Source organism: Ascaphus truei, chromosome 5 (genome assembly GCF_040206685.1).
Source record: "Ascaphus truei isolate aAscTru1 chromosome 5, aAscTru1.hap1, whole genome shotgun sequence".
Classification (NCBI taxonomy): domain Eukaryota; kingdom Metazoa; phylum Chordata; class Amphibia; order Anura; family Ascaphidae; genus Ascaphus; species Ascaphus truei.
The window spans coordinates 161259195-161273380 of NC_134487.1; the positions used below are offsets into that span (position 1 = coordinate 161259195).

The 14186-nt window shown below is 43.2% G+C and overlaps 1 protein-coding gene across 2 annotated transcripts in view; it reads right to left on the reverse strand.

Annotated features, from left to right (window-relative positions):
• DDX46 (DEAD-box helicase 46) overlaps positions 1-14186 on the reverse strand; it is a 55390-nt gene that overhangs the window by 14678 nt on the left and 26526 nt on the right. For both annotated transcript variants that reach the window (XM_075601144.1, XM_075601143.1), the window contains exons 11-15: positions 10333-10454; positions 8762-8840; positions 6140-6222; positions 4155-4319; positions 2896-3058 (exon numbers count right to left, since the gene is read on the reverse strand). In XM_075601144.1, coding sequence (XP_075457259.1) covers positions 2896-3058; positions 4155-4319; positions 6140-6222; positions 8762-8840; positions 10333-10454 — 612 coding nt within the window. The remainder of the gene's footprint in view (positions 1-2895; positions 3059-4154; positions 4320-6139; positions 6223-8761; positions 8841-10332; positions 10455-14186) is intronic.

A 14186-nucleotide genomic window follows, 5' to 3' on the forward strand; every position in this document is an offset into this window, starting at 1 on the left:
CTATCTTCTGTCACATCATCATTAAACACTAGTGACCCAGTGTCATTGTAAGCCATGCATGCCCATGCCATCACACTGCCTCCACCGTGTTTTACAGATGATGTGGTATGCTTCGGATCATGAGCCGTTCCAAGCCTTTGCCATACTTTTTTCTTCCCATCATTCTGGTACAGGTTGATCTTCATTTCATCTGTCCAAAGAATGCTGTTCCAGAACTGGGCTGGCTTTTTTAGATATTGTTTGGCAAAGTCTAATCTGGCCTTTCTATTCTTGAGGCTTATGAATGGTTTGCACCTTGTGGTGAATCCTCTGTATTTGCTCTCGTGAAGTCTTCTCTTTATGGTAGACTTGGATAATGATATGCCTACCTCCTGGAGAGTGTTCTTCACTTGGCTGGATGTTGTGAAGGGGTTTTTCTTTACCATGGAAAGGATCCTACGATCATTCATCACTGTTGTCTTCCGTGGACGTCCAGGCCTTTTTGTGTTGCAGAGCTCACCAGTGCTTTCTTTTTTTCCTCAGAATGTACCAAACTGTTGATTTGGCCACTCCTAATGTTCCTGCTATCTCTGATGGATTTTCTTTTTTTTGCAGCCTAAGGATGCCCTGTTTCACTTGTATTGAGAGCTCCTTTGACCGCATGTTGTGGGTTCAGAGCAACAGCTTCCAAATACTAATGACACACCTGGAATCAACTCTAGACGTGTCCATGAAACAGCTTTTGAGTTAATTGTCCAATTTGGATGTGAATACCCTCAAATTAAAGCTGATAGATTGCACTTTAAGCCCATATTCATTATTTAACTGTAACTTGAATTTATTTTGGTATACAGCCGAAATAACCAAACGTGTATTATCAGTGTCCAATTATGTACACGCATACACGCACGCACGAAACAGGGCAAAAAAATAATTTCTTCCAAAGTAACTGACCTCCTTCAAAGGAAAGAGTACACAGGTTATTCTTTTAAGTGTAAACAGCTAGCAACGGTCAAAGTCATAGGGCTCCGATAGCGTCCTATGATCTTGCCGATAGGTAAACGTGATCGAATGGTGCCTCTGCTATATAATCACTTGAGTTACTACAGATAGGTCACTTAAAATGGATGCTCTTGATGCCCTTTTCAAGATACCTTGAGATGGAGACTAATCGCCAGTGTTGGCTTACATGAAGCTCCAGCTGCCAAAAAAGATTTCCTGGATACATTTTCCATCCTTCTTTCCAAAAGAAAATGACATTCCACAGGCAAAGTCGTTTTTGTTGCATCCAATAATGGTTGCACCTGCTCTCGGCAGGGTCTCCCACATTCTTGCGTCTTCATCTGCAACTGGGCAAATTTCTTGTGAACGTCTTCATTATGTTTATCTTCTTATCTGGTTGGATCCATTTCAATCATATCCTTGATTACTTTGTGCATGGAAAAAGTTTTTCCATCTTCCTCTTTGAACCCATGAATAACTGGATTTCTTAATATCTCCTTCTGAACCACTATCCCCCCATGCTTCCCTCAGCTTTTATCAGAGGTTTCATTAAACCAACATCAAAGTCTGAACTGTCGTCGTCTTCTGATGATCCTACATTCACTCCCTCAGAGCAATAATATGGAACCTCTGACTCCTCTGTGGAGTCTTATTGAGACTTGTTTGGAATCTGGGTCACTTTTGGGACCGCTTGCCTGACTGCAGTACTGCCGATTCTACGGTCTGGGAAACTTGCCTTCTGTTCAGATGGATCCAACCCTGCAGCTTTCAAGCATTCTTCACGACTGCTAACCCTCTATAGCAGATTAGTTACATGCTGTGCATCGTCTCACATTTTTAGGGATCTCTTTTTATGTTGAGCTTTAAAATGCTACTTTAGAGATACCCACCTCAAATTAACTGGATGCAGGACTAACGGTAAAATGTAAATAATATATACAAAAATGTGTAGAACCACTGTTTCTTTCCCCCTTTCTTTAAACTATACAACCTAAATTCTAATCTGTAGGTTAACCAAGCATCTTGGATGCTGACCCTTTCCCAGAGCTGTTCACCATGACCTCCCATCCCTAGGCAGACCTCAAAAACTGGAATACCAGCTGCTGCTGGTTTAGGAAGGCACTTCCGCAAATGTGGCCTGTTCGCCCTGCTGGGCCGAGCACCGCGTGCAATTTCACACATGCACCATTTCGGATGCTTGCCGCGGTCCGACTTACGGTTAGCTCTGCCGCGAGCTCTGTCCCACATACGAATGCCACTCAAGAAAAAAAAAAGGGGGCGAGAAACGCCACCATTACCCTTTAGCAGTGCATCTATCTGGCAGCGTTTTCGAAATACTATGTTAGGCCAAGCCCCCGGAGAGTTTGGGGACCCCTAAATGGGTCCTCCCTAAGAGGCTTAATGAGAGGATTAGACTCCTGCTGGCAACAATGAACCTCCTTGAGGGATACAGTCCGGTAAGCTCCACGAGCCAAAAAATAAAACCTTACAAAAGGTCGGATAGGAAGACTAATTGCAGGTGGAAGGGTGAGCCTTTTATAGGTGAAGCCCCTGCCAACAGGAAGTATTTATTTCTGCTCTAAAATCAGCTAGAGAATATCCAAACCCTATGGTGACCACTGCCCTGTCTGCAACCAACCAGGAAAATTCATTGCAAATCTGCAGACAAACATGGACAGAAATCAAATGTGAAGAATCACTGATGGAAGGATAAGCTTGGACAATAACAGACAATATTACATTTGATTAAAGTAACATCTATTACATAATTATGTTGTGCAGGACTTGCTGATGCAAAGGTTCTAATAAAATTGATGCCAAGGCATGATATTTTGTGAGGCAGCTCCTGCAATCTGAATAGCCCTGATTTTGACTGATGTTTAAAATATGTTTAAAAACAAAACTATACTGTACCTCCATGTAGAGACAAGCAGGGATAGGATGCTTTCATCAGGTCCTTTAGTAACCCATCTGCATGCTCTTGCTTATCAACAAAAACAATGACCGCCCCCTTCTCCTGGTAATGTCCCAAGAGCTCCAGCAATTTAAGAAACTTCTTATCTTCCTCTATCACAATCTAGAAAGTAAAGACATCTCAGGAGTCAATACCCCACAATCCGCTTTTATAGTGGACGCCCAGCCCTTTTACTGGCAGCAGTCACTGAAAGCAGCAATTAGCAGTACTCTTTTACCCTCTTAGGCCTGGGACCCGCTGCGCCCGGCGGCGCGGGCAGCTGCACGGGCTTTCCCCACCAGCAGGGGAATCCTCCCGAGCCGGTCCCGGTCCCCCCTGGCTGCACAGCTCACTACACGCGGTGACGCGTCAGCCGCTACGGGATACAAGAGAATTGTGATCCCTAGCGTTGACGCGTCACGTGGTGTGGCTGTGAGCCAATGAGGAGGGGAGGCTTCGGGAGGAGGGGAGGCTTCGGGGAGCAGGAGGAGTGTGGAGGGAAAGCAGCGTGAGTGCCTGTCTGTGTGTGTGTATGTGTGTCTGTGTCTGTGTGTGTGTGTGTATATGTGTGTCTGTGTGTATGCCTGAGTGCCTGCCTCTGTCTGTGTGTGTATGTGTATGAGTGTGTGTGTGTGTGTGTTTGTTGCTTGTGATCAGCAGCTCCAGCCCGAGCCCGTGGAGGGAGGGGGGGGAGAGTAGCGGGTCCCTCCGCTCAAGCCACGCCCCCCTCCCGCTCAAGCCTCCCACTCCCGCCCACCTCCCGCTCCGGCTCCCTACAGACCGCATATCGCGGTCTGTGTATGTCAGCGCCCCGCCTGTCTGCAGTGCGGGAGCGCTGACGGAGGGAGCGGAGCCTTAGCCTTAGTCAACATTTGTGGGCTTCTGGAAGTGTAATTTTTTTTTTAAATAATAAATAAAAAAAGCTGCCAACAATTCAAACAATACTGCTGATATCATTGGAAGTGCTTGGCTATTTTAGTCTCCCTGACCCACCAGCAATAAATGTTTCCTTTGTAACAGGGGATTCCCAGTTGTGTAACAAAGTAGACATGCAGAGGGCCAATTATTGATGTCATTAAATATTTATGGATGTTAGGTCTGAAAGACTGAAATGGCACTAGACTGATTCAAATAGATTACTAGGGGAAAAAAGTACATTTTTTTTCCCAAGGCTCCTGATTCCCGAGAGCTGAAAGTCGTCACCTCAGAGGTTACTCACCACATGTTGTTCCACGTCAGAACAGACCACGCTTCTGCCTCCCACTTGGACCTCTATGGGCTTATTCAAAATCCGCCGTGCTAAGGCCTCCATGGCTCTCGGGAAGGTGGCAGAAAACATGACTGTCTGCCGGTCAGGCCTGACGTTGTCTATGATTCGCATGACCTGTCATTAGAAAGAGAACAGCATATTGCTTTGAACCAGACATTATTGTCCATTGAAAAGGCCTAAAGTTTTAAAGTAGCAATCATAGATAGAATACCCATGACCTGCTTTATTCACTCCATTGTAAAATATCACACCGTGGTTAAGCCAAGGATTCTGAGTATTGACATGTACATGAAAACCCAGTAGTCACTTTTAGCGTCCCATCCATTTCTTACATGGATTCTCTGAAGCAGAGGTTCCCAACTCCAATCCTCAAGGACAACTAAAAGTGCAGATTTAAAGGCTATCCTCATTAAAACAGCTGGCACAATAATTTTGGCCAGTAGTGAAAGTAGATTTATATTCTTACAGGTGCTCAACCCTACCATGTCAGCAACCTTGCAAATCCCCCCCCCCCCCTCGTTCACAGCTCCTCACTCCTAGCCCCCTCTATTTCTCTCCCCCCCCCCCGCTGTTTTATTCCTTCCCCCGCAACCCCCCTCACGCTTCCTCTCCCCTACCTGCCCCCTTTCCGCCATCACTCAATCCGCTCCCTTAATCACATGCTCAAACTTCCCCCCCCTCCCCATACGCAATTCCACACAATCGCCCTCCACTATAACACTCCCAAATACACACAAATACCCCCAAACAATATACACAATACCCCCTCCCCCCACAAACTACAAACAATAATACATACACACACACACACACACACACGTTGGGGAAGTTGGGCCCAGCTCCCGGCACGCACAGGCAGGAGCGAGAGGCCCGCAGCAGCTGGGGAGAACTCTGTCTCTCTCTGCACCTCCCTCAACACCCTCCGTTTCCCTGAATCTACGTGTATCTCCCCATACTCAAGAGCCGGCTCCGGTCAGTGACGTAGGATGCCCCAATATGGGCATGCCCATATATGGGCATCACGTCACTGACCGGAGCCGGCTCTGTTAGGAAGATACACAGAAATGCAGGGAGATGCAAGGAACGGGAGGGAGAAACCTCATGGAGAGACGCAGGGAAACAGAGGGAGGCAGACACATCAGGAAGAGAGAGATGCAGGGAGATTTAGATCCCCTATAATTCACAACGGTATGAAGTACCGGCACTTATTTTACTGGTACTGCGTACCGGATCACTTTCACCACTGATTTTGACTGATCCACCTGTGCTCAAGCTGGTGTATACTAAAAAACAAAAACGTTAATGGTCCTTGACTTGGGAACCTCTGCCCTAGAGCCTTTTCCTGTTGTATTACACAGCTGTATAGCCAAGCTTGGGAAAGTAGTACAGATGGACTAGATGAGTTTATAGACAACTATTTTGTCCTCTTGGACCTCTGACTGAGTTTGGTTACAGATTCAACATAGTGGAGCTGGTAATGGTTGCAAACCAGACACATTTATGATATGGTTGATATAAAACAAAAAAGTGGATGGGCCGTAAAGGTGACTTCAGCTGCTGGAACTGGTCTTGGAATAGCACTGCTTAGTAAATATGGGCCTAAAGCTTATAGCATTTCCACCAAATGTATGAAACTCTTACACAAGCTTCATACATATAAAACACATTTCCATGTAGTCTAAATTTAACTGTCAAGCAGCCACAGTGATGCTATGATCACTGATGGAAGGGATAAGCTTAGAATTATGAAAAACTGACAGTGTGTGTGTATAAAGTAACATCTATTATACACAGTACCTGCTAATGCAAGAGGTATACAACTGGTGCTAAAACACAAACCTATACTGTGCGGCAGTTCACAATAATTCTCAAAAGTAAGTTTGGGAGTCTGATATAAATAAAAAACACGTATTTTACGCTCTTGTATTTTTTACCTGCGGCTCGAACCCCATGTCAAACATTCTGTCCGCCTCATCAAGCACAACATACGTTGCACGACGCAGGTTGGTCACTCGACCTGCACAGAGTAAAGGGGGGAAAAAGTGGAGAACACACATTAAAGCTGAACTGAAAGTCCATTGTGAAAGTTAAAATTATTTACTCTTTCTTGACTAAATTAGCCAAACATGAGCAATGTTTAGACCTAGCAGCAATTGCACTTGATTTTAATTTGGTGGCACTTTGGTGCACCCGTATGGATACACTAGGCTCCATCTTATTTGCTTGTGTCAAGTCTACTCTTGCGTACCATCACATGGCTAGCAGGACCTGTAAAATTCAGATAACCAGCCCTCTCCAAACACACTTCATAAAACTAAGACTGAGGTGGAGCCTGGAGCCACGTCAGGCATTATCTGACAGCGGTCACCTAGGAAAGAACATATTAGAGATTACAGCGCATGTGTGGGAGGCAAAGACCCAGTCTAAATGAGCCAGCCTCAATAACCAGGCGCTACACGCTGCACACTTTAATGATGGGGGATGCTGCAGTGCAGAGCCCGACGTCTCCAGCTGCAAAGGGTGAGGGAACCGTTTAAATGTTCCCCAATGCGTTCAACTTGTACTAGCAAGAATTATTATGGAATGATTGACAGCTGTCTACTTTATGCGGTAAACATGTACAACGAAGCAAAAATACAGGAAAGTAATTGGTTCTTATGCTGTGCCTATTAAATGTAGATCTAGGTAAGATTTAAAAAGAAACAAACGGGGAAATAATCTCACTCAATTTTCAGACTTGTTTGAAGGTGTTCATGTCATTTGTGGCACGAAGAACTACAGAACGGCCTCAGTGTATGATGTGCTATTATACAGTGATACATTGGAAACGAAGCAGCAGTAGCACATAAATGTGTTTAGAGATCATACTGATGCGTACGTTTTCTACACCTAATTTAGCATAGATCTGTGGTACAGGCAAAGAAAACATTCAATGATGAAAAATAGCAGTGCACTGCAGGAATAGGCCGAGGCACAAAAAGGTTAAAACAACTATTAATTAAGTGGCATACAAATGGGCAAAAGAATCTCTAACGCGTTTCGTGCTGGTGCACTTTGTCACAGACTTTGTCCTGATTAATTTGTCAAAAAGTGCTGAATTATTAATAGCACGGATTTTGCCTCTACATTGGCTCTGCAGCACTGCCCTTTCAGGATACTCCTGTTTCACCTTCTGTGGTACAGCTTGCCTTTATGGAGTACTACACACTATTAGGGCTTAGACGTAGGCAATCCCAGTCAGCTGAAGCAGGGGTTCTGCCATGCCAAAAAAACATGAAACTTGGGCGGGCACATTGATAAAGTTTCCATAATTCTTAACCCAACACTGGAGGAGCGAGCGCTTAAGATATTGTAAATGTTCTTATAAAAGGATACGTATCATGGTGCAAACAAACCAACTGGAGCTCTGCAGAGTACCTGCATACTCTTGAAGTAAAACATGAGCAGCTCAAAAAGGTTGTCTCCATTCTATAAACAGCTTACCATATTTCCAGCCGCATGATGCCAAGTCACCGCCTGGCAAAATAGCCCCAAAGCAGAATGAACCTACCTCGGGGAAGGAGCCGTCCTGGAATTCCAGCTCTATAAATCTCGCACGGATAATTTTTTTCCCCCCCACAGAAGTTAAACAATGTCAACAGTTTAGTAAAGGTTTTGTCATAGTACAACAAAGTAATGCAAAGAGACTACAAACAGCATGCGAAGAACAAGAACCATTAAAGCCGTCATCTTATTTTTTATTTTATTTTGATGGCCAGGGTTTGGCCTCTCTTTCAAAATGACCTCTCCACAATGTGCAAACTGTTGCAGGCTCTTGTGGCTAAAAACAAATGAATTAGAAGGCGCCATCCAACTTGGTAACAAACTGGCTACGTACTTTTTTTTTTTTTTAGTCTACGTGTGTGTTTTGGTAATAAAATGTATATGATAAATATGTGGTCTGTTTATTAATCTTGGTTATCCGGTTTATAAAAACAATTATTCTGGCCTAGTTGCATTGTGCTGCACACCATGCCGTATACAATTAAAGGAATATTTTTGTACCATGATACAATAATTAAATGAATTGAAGTGCCACAAATGCAGGAAAAAGATAGCAAAACACCATAGCATTAGTTTACCATGTACGTGTTAAAAATTGGAAAAATTATTTAATACTTATGCCCTATTTATATTATTTATTTTATTTTTTATACAAATGTTCATCCGTTACATTTAACCCATTAAATAACCTATTAAACATGCCACTACCCTTAGTTCTTGGTAGAATTGCCTATTTTATACATCATTCTACAACATTAAAATATCAGATCACAACATTCAGAAAACCTGCCATTACAGGTGGAACGCTATATTGAAAGAAAAAAATCTATTATCTACTCGCCACCTAGTACCAAACGTGTGCTGCTTGGGCCAATATTTACTCGGCCGGGGGTTAAATCCAAATCCACCCGGGGCGAGCAAATGTATAGGTTTGTCGAACTATATATATATATATATATATATATATAAAAATTTTAAAGCATCTGCGTCAAAGAAATTTTTTTTTTACTCACCATTGTTAGCCCCTAACATGTCAATCATGCGGCCTGGCGTGCAAACAATTATTTCAGCACCTCGTTTAAGTTCAGCAATCTGAGTGGAAGACAGAAAACATTCGTTTTCAACACTTAGAGAAACAATTCCGTACCCAACGCATTTAAAGGTATTTTGATACAAATCTCCATGCTCAAGCATAAACTTTTTTTATCCAAATTTCCTATTACTTAAAACACTACAGGGGTTTTTGCATTTTGGGCGGAAGGGGGAAGGGAGTCTTTGAATACCTTGGGTATTCCACACAGGTTATTTTAATCCACCTCAGAGAACCTGTTTTTCAGAGTGCGCGGTATCACAGGGACGTGGTTTGAAAAAGTACAATAAAATATTCCAGGTGGTCTCATGAAATAACACCGCTTTCTAAAAATAAGTCACTATCCCCCAAAATGAAAAAAATAGTTAAATACATGTTGGGTATCAAAAAAATAGTCAAGAGTGCTCTGTATTATTTTTTTCTTAGCCTTGTAAATCATAGAATTAGTTGATCTGATCACCGAGCAGCAAAAGGCTTATTTTCTATCAGAGGTTACAGAAGACATTTTAACCACTCTGGAAAAAAACTAATTTTAAGCAGACACCCCAAGTGGATTGTTAAAAGCCCTGCACACAACATATAAAGGCATGTTACAAGTTACTTTAGCAAAAATGTGATACTTTAGGCAGGAACCTACCATGAACTTCCTAAATGGTCTCAATTTTGTTTTCATTTATTTCTCAATTACGAGCAGTGTGAAAATCATTTTCAAACTTTAGCACAAAGTTCTAGTAGCCGTATTGGTCCGAGAAAGCATAGGATATATAGGTTCTGATTGCCTATAATGGACCACCAAGAGTTTTCTTCGCAGATGTGTAGAAAACTTTCAAAACCTTAAAAAAGGTCTCTCCTGCATGTGTGAGGTTTGTAGATGGCTATAAATCCATTAAAAGATATTACAAACCTTGCAAATATCTTGAGAAAAGTCGTATTGAGGACCAAAACATGGATGGATTTGTTTAAAAAAAATATTCTCTCTTTTTGAAGTATCCTGTGAATGCCTGCCACTGAACTGCTTAACATACAACAGACTGGAAGGTATGGAGAGAGATAGAGATCTATATCCTGAAAGATTTTTTTTTTTTAATAGATATTTCTACATTACAACTGGAAAATAATGAAACATTACTAATTCTGGTGTTCGTGGATTTCTGCTGATTCTCTGACAAGAAGAAGTCACGCTACAGGATTCGTCATGATAAGCAGGAGAGGCCCGGCAGTTACAATGTGTTTTTCAAAGATAAGCATGTGAAGATAAGTTCATAGTCCAGTGAATATGCAAGAGTAACCTCATCTGATCTGAATCAATCTATTAATGAAATAGCTGAATAATGGAGGTATATTTCATGGTCAACAGTGACATCAGCAGGAGATTGTCTGCTGACACTGCAAGAATTATTGCTGACATTGCATAAACATCGACCCGATTGGTTGGGACTTTCGGAGACAGACACACACACACAGTTTTCAGATAAAATGTTATGTGAACGTTACCTGCTCGCTGATGCCTGTTCCTCCGTAAACACAGACAACTCGCAGGTTAAGGTTCTTGGAAAATTTCTTGCACTCTTTAGTTATCTGTAGAGCCAGCTCCCTTGTTGGGGTCATGATGACAGCTGAAAAATAAGAGAACAGATTTAAGCTAAAGCATTAACACCACTGCTGAAGGATTCTTACCCAAGTGTAAGCAGGTCCAAGAGTGTAAAAAAAAATGCATCTTCCCGCGATCCTATATACAATGAGGATATCCACTTGTACACCGGTCAAGCTAATGACCTTTCACATCAGACTATTTCGGACTCCCTCTTGCTATCCACTAGGGGCGACAGAACGTAGAACAAATAGGACTGTTCTACAAACGAATCAAAGAGAGCATGTTCCAGTGCATGGTATGGTTAGGGTTGCTGGACGCCACGTACATACGGGATTGTCCAGGAAAGGTCTGTCGGGATACATAATTGTCCCGTATTTTAGTGCCTTGACGCACGGTTGCCAACAAAGGGGGGAGAAGAAGAGAGCTGGAACAATGTTCCATTGCCCGAAGGCTGCGGGGGCCTGTTTGCTGCCGGGCCCCAGCTGCTGGGGCAGCCACCACACCCGTCAGAATTCAGGACCAGCGCAGCACCAGAGGTCTCCCCCCACAAAGTGTTACGGTTTGGGGGAGATTGTGTGTGTTGGGGGAGGGGGCGTCCTTTATAAAAAAAACTTAAATATGGTAACCCTAGGTACTCTATCACAGTAGACATTAGCCATTAAAGTTCCTTCTCACAAAGGATACAAAAAAGCTTTAATGGCACATAGTAGCAAGAGACTAACTCTTACGCGTTTCGCACGGTGATCCACGCTTTATCAGAGTAAATAAAGATAAAGCGCGGATCACCGCGCGAAACGCGTAAGAGTTAGCCTCTTGCTACTATGTACCAATAAAGCTTTTTTGTATCCAGTCAAGAAGTCCCGGTCTGCATATTCTTTCTCAAGGCAGTTGCACCACCTCATCCATCCACATTTTCTGCATTTTCGAATAGATAGGGATGAAGAAATAGAAAGAGGTTGTGGAGGTATAACAGAGGCAAGTGGGGGTTTGGCAAACATGGAGACACCCACATTAAATATAGATAATACTGGGAAAATTCTAAAGCCTAAATCCAATTAAAATACAAAAGCAGGCGCAGATAATAGTAGAGACTGAAAAACACCTTAAATGCATGCTTGCCAATGCCAGAAGCCTGACAGATAAAAAGGAGGAGCTTGAATTTATAGCTACAAGGGAGCAGTATGATATCATAGACTTTACTGAAACATGGTGGGATAAAACTCATGACTGGGCAGTTAATTTAGAGGGTTATTCCTTTTTCTGAGGAATCACGCAAATAGAAGAGGAGGTGGACAATGTTTATATGTTAACCCGAATCTAAAACCTATTATAAAGGGAAGATGTTTATGATGGGAATGTTGAAAATGTAGAGACCTTGTCGATAGAAATTATCAGTGGAGGTAAAAGTACAAAGAAAATGTTTATAGAGATATGCTAGGGGTGTGCAAATTGGGGAATGTGAGATTGTCTGGGGGGGGGGGGGGGGAGAAAAGCCCTTACAGAGGCCCCACACTGTTCCCCAAATCATTTAAATTAAATTCCAGGGAGAGCGCGTTAGGCCTCTGTAAGTTCCCTTACCTCGTCTCGGTGGCTTCTGGCGACGTGTTGCCATGCCGACACGTAGCCATGCCAAAGCGGCATCACATGACCTCAGAAGACACCGGAGAACCAGTAAAGGGGGAGGGGGAAAGCAGGCAGGGGGGCACAGACAGTAAGGTTTGTGCACCCCGGCAATAAACCACCAAAAATATATGTGAGATAGAGGAAGCAAAAATACTTTTGCAAATGGAGAAGGCATCAAACTAGGGCATGTTTGCATTATGTGTGACAGACTGGGGCAATGAGATTAGCATTATAACGAAAAGGAAACAGGTTTTTTGGGGTGCTTAAAGGACATTACCCAAATTATTGAGGAGCCAACCAGGAGAGGGGCAATACTGGATTTGGTAATATCAAACAATGTAGAAGTAAAAACAAATATTAAAGTCCGGGAACATTTGGGTAACAGTGATCATAACAGGGTCTCATTTGAATTAAATTATCAAAAATCATATTACTTGGGTTGAACAAAGACTTTAAACTTTAGTAAGGCAGATTTTAATAAACTGAGCTAATCAACAAGGAATAAGTTGTTATGATGTTTTTGCAGGGTAAAATGTGGAAGATTAATGGGAAGTCTTTAAAACACTGTTAGAAAAGAACACTTATTAGTGTATACATACCCTTGGGAAATAAATATAAAAGAAACAAGTCTAAACCAAAGTGGCTAAATAAACATGGGAGGAAATGAAAAAGAAGAAGCAGGCATTTAGATTCTTAAAGTCAGAAGGGACAGAGGCATCGTATCAGAATTAAGGAATGTAACAAAAGTTGCAAAAGGGTAATCAGGTTAGCCAAAATGGATAATGACAAAAGGATTGCAATAGAAAGAAAGATCAACCCTCAAAAAAGTTGTTTAAATTCCTTAACAATAAAATTAGAAAATAAAATATAGGACCCTCTCAGCGAGATGGGGAGGAAAGAACCAATTGCAATAGTAGTGCGGCAGGAGAAAGCCACAACCTCCAAACAATTTGGTAACTGAGGAAGAAGTTCATAGGCGACATGATAAAATTAAAGTAAAGAAGGCACCTGTTCCAGATGGCATACATTGAAATGTTCTTACGGAGCAACGTTCAGTAACAATAAAACCATTATATTCCCCAGAATTTCTAAATCGAATTCTGGGGTTCACTAACCAAAAAAAGGTTGAACACCACCTGCCATAGAGTGTCAAGACTACATCTTTGCTGATGACACTAAAGTGTGTACGGTAGTAGAATATGAACAGGATGTAATTTCTCTCCAGAAGGACTTGAATAGGCTGGAAACTTTGGCAGGTAAATGGCAGATGAGGTTTAAAACAGATAAATGTAAGGTTATGCATTTGGGAAGCAAGAATAAACAGGCAATTACAAATTAAATGGGGATAAATTAGGAGAATCCTTGATGGAGAAAGATTTAGGAGTGCTTGTAGACAGCAGGCTTAGCAATAGTGCCCAAAGTCATGCAGTAGCTGCAAAGGCAAACAAGATCTTATCTTGCATTAAACAGGCAAAGGATGGAAGGGAAGTAAACAGGCAAAGGATGGAAGGGAAGTAAACATAAGGCCTTTGCCATGTTTGGCGCTTGCTGGCGGAAGCGCGCCGACGCGCGCTCCCGCTCAGCATTGAGCCCCTACAGCCGCAATTAGAGCGGCTTTAGTAGGGGCTCACCCGCGCGCTTGCGGAAGCGCAGGTCTTAGGGGAATTTAACATTTCCCCGCTTGCCGGCGAGACAGGCCGGTCACGTGAGCGGTTCGCCCAATGAGGGCGAACCAGCTCCGTGACGTCACTGGCCCGCCCCCGGCCAGTGACACGCCCGCCTCCGGCCCGCCCCCTGACGGCCTGTCCCCCTTCTGCCCCGATCCCTGTCCCCCTTCTGCCCCGATCCCTGTCTCCCATCTGTCCCGATCCCCGTCCCCCTTCTGCCCCGATCCCCGTCCCCCTTCTGCCCCGATCCCCGTCCCCCTTCTGCCCCGATCCCTGTCTCCTGTGTGTGTGTCTTTGTGTGTGTGTGTGTGTGCATGTATGCATGTGTGTGTGTGTATGCATGTGTGTGTGTGAGTGTGTGTGCCTGTGTGTGTGTGTGTATGCATGTGTATGTGTATGTGTATGCCTTTGTGTGTGTGTGTGTATGCATGTGTGTGTGTGTGTGTGTATGCATGTGTGTGTGT